This window comes from Cajanus cajan, chromosome 5 (assembly GCF_000230855.2).
Source record: "Cajanus cajan strain Asha chromosome 5, NIPB_CcT2T_4, whole genome shotgun sequence".
Lineage (NCBI taxonomy): Eukaryota > Viridiplantae > Streptophyta > Magnoliopsida > Fabales > Fabaceae > Cajanus > Cajanus cajan.
The window spans coordinates 5,949,792-5,954,354 of NC_138521.1; the positions used below are offsets into that span (position 1 = coordinate 5,949,792).

At 29.8% G+C, this 4,563-nt stretch overlaps 1 protein-coding gene across 1 annotated transcript; it reads right to left on the reverse strand.

The window, feature by feature from the left end:
- Positions 1–1,759: 1,759 nt before the first annotated feature.
- On the reverse strand, positions 1,760–2,424 carry LOC109812628 (uncharacterized). Its single transcript, XM_020376619.3, has one exon. It carries the CDS (start codon positions 2,319–2,321, stop codon positions 1,965–1,967), a length of 357 nt encoding a protein of 118 aa, XP_020232208.1. The 5' UTR covers positions 2,322–2,424; the 3' UTR covers positions 1,760–1,964.
- Positions 2,425–4,563: the final 2,139 nt, after the last annotated feature.

The window sequence follows — 4,563 nt, forward strand, 5'->3', positions numbered from 1 at the left end:
TTATTTTTAAATAAATTATTAGAATAAATAAAAATTATTATTAAAATACTTTTTAAAATTATTTATATTTTTAAAGTAAATACCTACGAATATTCGCAAATACCCATACATATTTCTATTTAATGAATACCTGTACAGATATGAAAATAGGTACTTGGATGATATTTATTAGGCGGGACAGGTAGTGCAGAGCTACTACTCGTACAAGCCCCACCTCATTAACAATCCTATATATATGAGTCTAGAAGGAGTATTAGGATTAAAAGATAAATAAACACATAAATGTTTATTTCATTTAATTAATTTCATATTATTTTTTCAAGCATTAATTAATTATGAAAATAATTAAAAAATAGTTAATTTAATAAATGTTAAAGATAATTTTAAAAAATAATTTAACTTATTAAAAATTCAATACTCTTAACTAAATTAATTAATTTTTTAAGAAAAGTAATTTAGTTAAAAGGGGTGTTGTACAATAATGGTTATATTTATTTGCATTGAACTAGCTCTTAATAAAGGTTTTAAAAGTTTGCTTGTGGAAAGTGTAACCTTTATTCATGCCAATTGCATAAGAAAAAAAAATTAAAATGTACTTTTATTTCTTAAATTTAAAATAAGTTTGTGTTTGATTTCTCAAATTTAGAATTATTTTTTCTCATAATTTTCAAAAATTTTATTTATTACTTAAATCACCAATAACATATATAAAAATATATAATTAAAAAAGTTATATGATATCAATTAAATTTAATATTATATTTTTATTAATAAAAATACTAGTAAATTGATTTTGTGTGATAATATTTGTAGATTTTATAAAAAGAAAAATGAGTATTAGACAAAAATCAAATTTATTTAAAATTAAAAAATAAAAAATAAATTTATCTTAAATTTAATAAAATTAAGAGGTATTTATATTTTTTTCAAGCCAATTTCATCTATAATGACGGTGGAAACCATCATCCTTACTTCCGTATCATCTCTGCCATACAAAGAATGCGGCAGTCAACTCACAGCATCATCCATGCACTCGAATATACAATTACTCTTTTTATAAAGTAAATGAATAATTAATAAATAAGTAACAATATTTTCCCTTTTTATAAAACTTAATTACCTAATTTCCTAAAATTAAAAAAGCTGGTTAAACTAGTCGGTTACATTAAATTTACTCTAAATTTATACTTTTAAAAAAAATTATCCCAATATTAATGAGATGTTAATTTACCAACTACGTGCTTAATTAAAATAAATAAGACTTTAATCAATAATATTTTATAATAAAAATAATGAATACAAAAATATTTTAAATGAATTGTTATAAAATAATCAAACAACAGTTACTTATGATCGATTTGAGATTTATGAAATGTACAGAGTATATGAAATTGAGTGGTTGGAATTTTGGTCTCTTAAAATAAGCACCGAAATCAAATCATCACAATATGGCGACTCATTTTTCATTCAAATATATTTTTTTTACGGCGAGAATATTCTTCAATCAGCATCAGAGTTGCTCAGATCTTAGAAAGAGTTCCCATAATATCAAGTATCAACCAAGAAGTGAAGCTCCAAAACATGAACCATGTAATAATCACGTCATCCCCGGAAACAAAATGTCAAAAGCTGGTTAAAATTTACATGATGAGGGAAGCCAATTACTTTCTAATCCCTTACACAAGTTCGTGAAAAAAATAAAAGCAGAATTATTAGCGGGGGAAGAGGATCGGCGAAAGAGAGAATTATTTCGAGAATATATAATAGAAATGGAAGGATGTTAATTAATTACGAAGTTGGGTTTCCTTATAGTTTATGTTTCCATAAAAATATAAATACATAAAATAAAATAGAGATATGGATGTTATGGCATAATTTAGCAGGAGTTAATCGAGAATTGCAGCGGTTTTGGGTGGAGGGAATGTAAAGAAAAGGCAAAAGAAGAAGAATAAAAAGAAATGTAATTACATGAAGAGAGGTCGAGGGCGATGATCAGATCCAAAGCGAGAAGGGTAGGTGGATAGGTTAACCCCAAGAGGGATTGCAAAAGTGCTTTCCATGAAAATACGTTGGTGAAACGCTTCAATGGTGGGTCCAGCCTCCACAAGTTCCTTAACAACGTTTCGATACTGCTCCTTAACCCTCTTCAACATGCGGGCATATTGTAACTTTAGCCACCTTAAACGCATCCGCTGAAACAACCTTAGTAGCCGCCGTGGCTTCTTGCCGCCTAGCCGCACCGTCTGCACCTTCCGCCGCCGGAGCAGGGGGACCCTCCGCCGGGGCTGGCTCGTGGAGGGTGCTTCTTCATCCACAGCCATGGCAATGGCAATGGCAAGAGAATGCAAATGGAAATCTTGTGTTTGTGTTACAACTTTTGCAAAATCCTCTCTTTATAAATGGGAACCATCTACTTTCTCCTACGTGTGCTGATGTGAGTGACATTGATAGACGCAAGGGTTGACTTAAATAATACCAACGCATCTTTCGGGAAGCGTAAATTATTTAATGCACTATTTTTATGTAAAGTTCCATAACTTGTTACTATAAATATTCCAGTAATAAAACAAACAATTATGTATTTACTACTCAATTAAATATTTTTAAAGTGTGTATACAAATATCGGAAAAATTAATACAAAGAAAGATAAATCAACATTGTACAATACCCATCCTCTCTATATAAAATTAGAACAATTTTCATGGACGTACGAGAGCATTTGCGCGTAAAAATATATGCATTTTGCCATTTTGGTTATCAATTCATAAAATGTTTTACTTACGTAACAGCATTGCCCGTTTCAGTCATTTGTTTATTGCTTTCGGTTGCAACTTTTCTTACATACGGAGTTTGGGGAAGAGGTTGTTCGGTTCTAAGTTTAATAATGAATAATAAAATTGGCTTTTGTTTGTTTTGTTTTCTGAGCGGTAGCAAACAAAAAGAAAAGAGGTTAGTCAGGTAACGCAAGATTCAACTTAAGGATGTATAATAATCGAGGCACCAACGAATTAGTGGCCCCCAGGAATTGCCAAGTTGCTATAAACATAATTTGATGAGGAGTAAGTTGAGGCACTTCAAGATTTAGACATGTAAATTTTAATCATAACTTATAATAATAATAATAATAATAATAGTAAAAATAACATTTGTCGTCATGGACTATAGTATAAGTCGTATTCAAAGATCTTATAATTGATTTCTTTTTTATATCTTATATAAGCCAATGGTTGTTATTAAATAATTCAATTACTGCTTTGCTTACGAATATCTACTTAAAAACAACTTTATATTTGTATAAGACAAGCATATATTGCGAAGGCATTAGGAATATGTTATGTCATTGATATAAAGAATAGGATCATGTCCAAAACGTTGTAGTATTAAAAATCAATACTTGATTAGAAAAGACAAACAAATGAATATGTGGAAAATGCATGTGTACAGAGACAAAAAAAATATACTAGCAAATAATTTATTTTTTAAAAATTATTTTATCCTTTTTTATTTTGAACAAGGATTCAAAAGATTAAAAGGCTTGACGATATTATTGATTGACCAAAGTGGTGCATGTTAACTAATCTACCCCGCTCCACAATCATTTGAGCACTATGTGTAGATAATTTTTATTTAGCAAAAAGAAAAATTGTATAGATTATCTATAAAAAAATGTTTTGCTTGTGAAGGTAGCATTACTAGTTTAAGGGGGGAGTGGGCATGGCAGACACCATGAGAAGGTATTGGTGTTTAGGGTTTGGAATTTGGAATGGTGTAGAGTTTGGAGTACAGTCCACATGGCCACTGATGTTTCTTGCGTGTAACAGTTTGCATAAACACAAGCAGGTGGCGTGCATAGTCTTGTCACATGGTTGTGGCTTCCATAGCGCAACATCCTAATAATAGTAACACTTCTGCTGCATGTTTTATGATAAGTTTTTTCCATAAAGAGAAACGCTAGTAAGAGCTCCTTTAGATAGAGGTGTCGAAGTAACTGTGTATTTGAGAACCCTTTTTTTATGCAAACAAAAAATTTCATTTTTTAATTACAAAATTACAAAGTAATTATTTGTAACTTTTGTTTTAAAGCTGGTTTGAGGGACTTGAAACGCCCCTCTAAACACATGCTAAGTAATCCAATTCAACTTAATTCGAGTTTGAAAATTATTGTAAAAGTTTTTTTTACTAAAACCTTGCAAGTGCTCTCATGATGAAGATAACATTTTAATTACTCCAATATCCACGATAATAGAGGGAACACATGCAAAGATACTTTCACGTTCAAGTAAGATTGAAGTTTAGATAAAGAATTAAGTTAGGTTAGAATGATATCTGATACTTCATATATGTGTGTTGGTTGTATTGCATTGTTTTAGGAAAATTTTATGCATGATAGTTATGGAATATTCCCATAATCGTGGAGATATTATTCCTATGTTACTCTTTAATATATCTCAGAATTTTTGAAGATATGGTGTTGAAGTTATCACTTGGTTGTCGCGTAAGTTACAGTTTTCAACTTGTGTCAAGCGCGCTTGATTATGAGGTCAACTTAATGTATTTAAGTT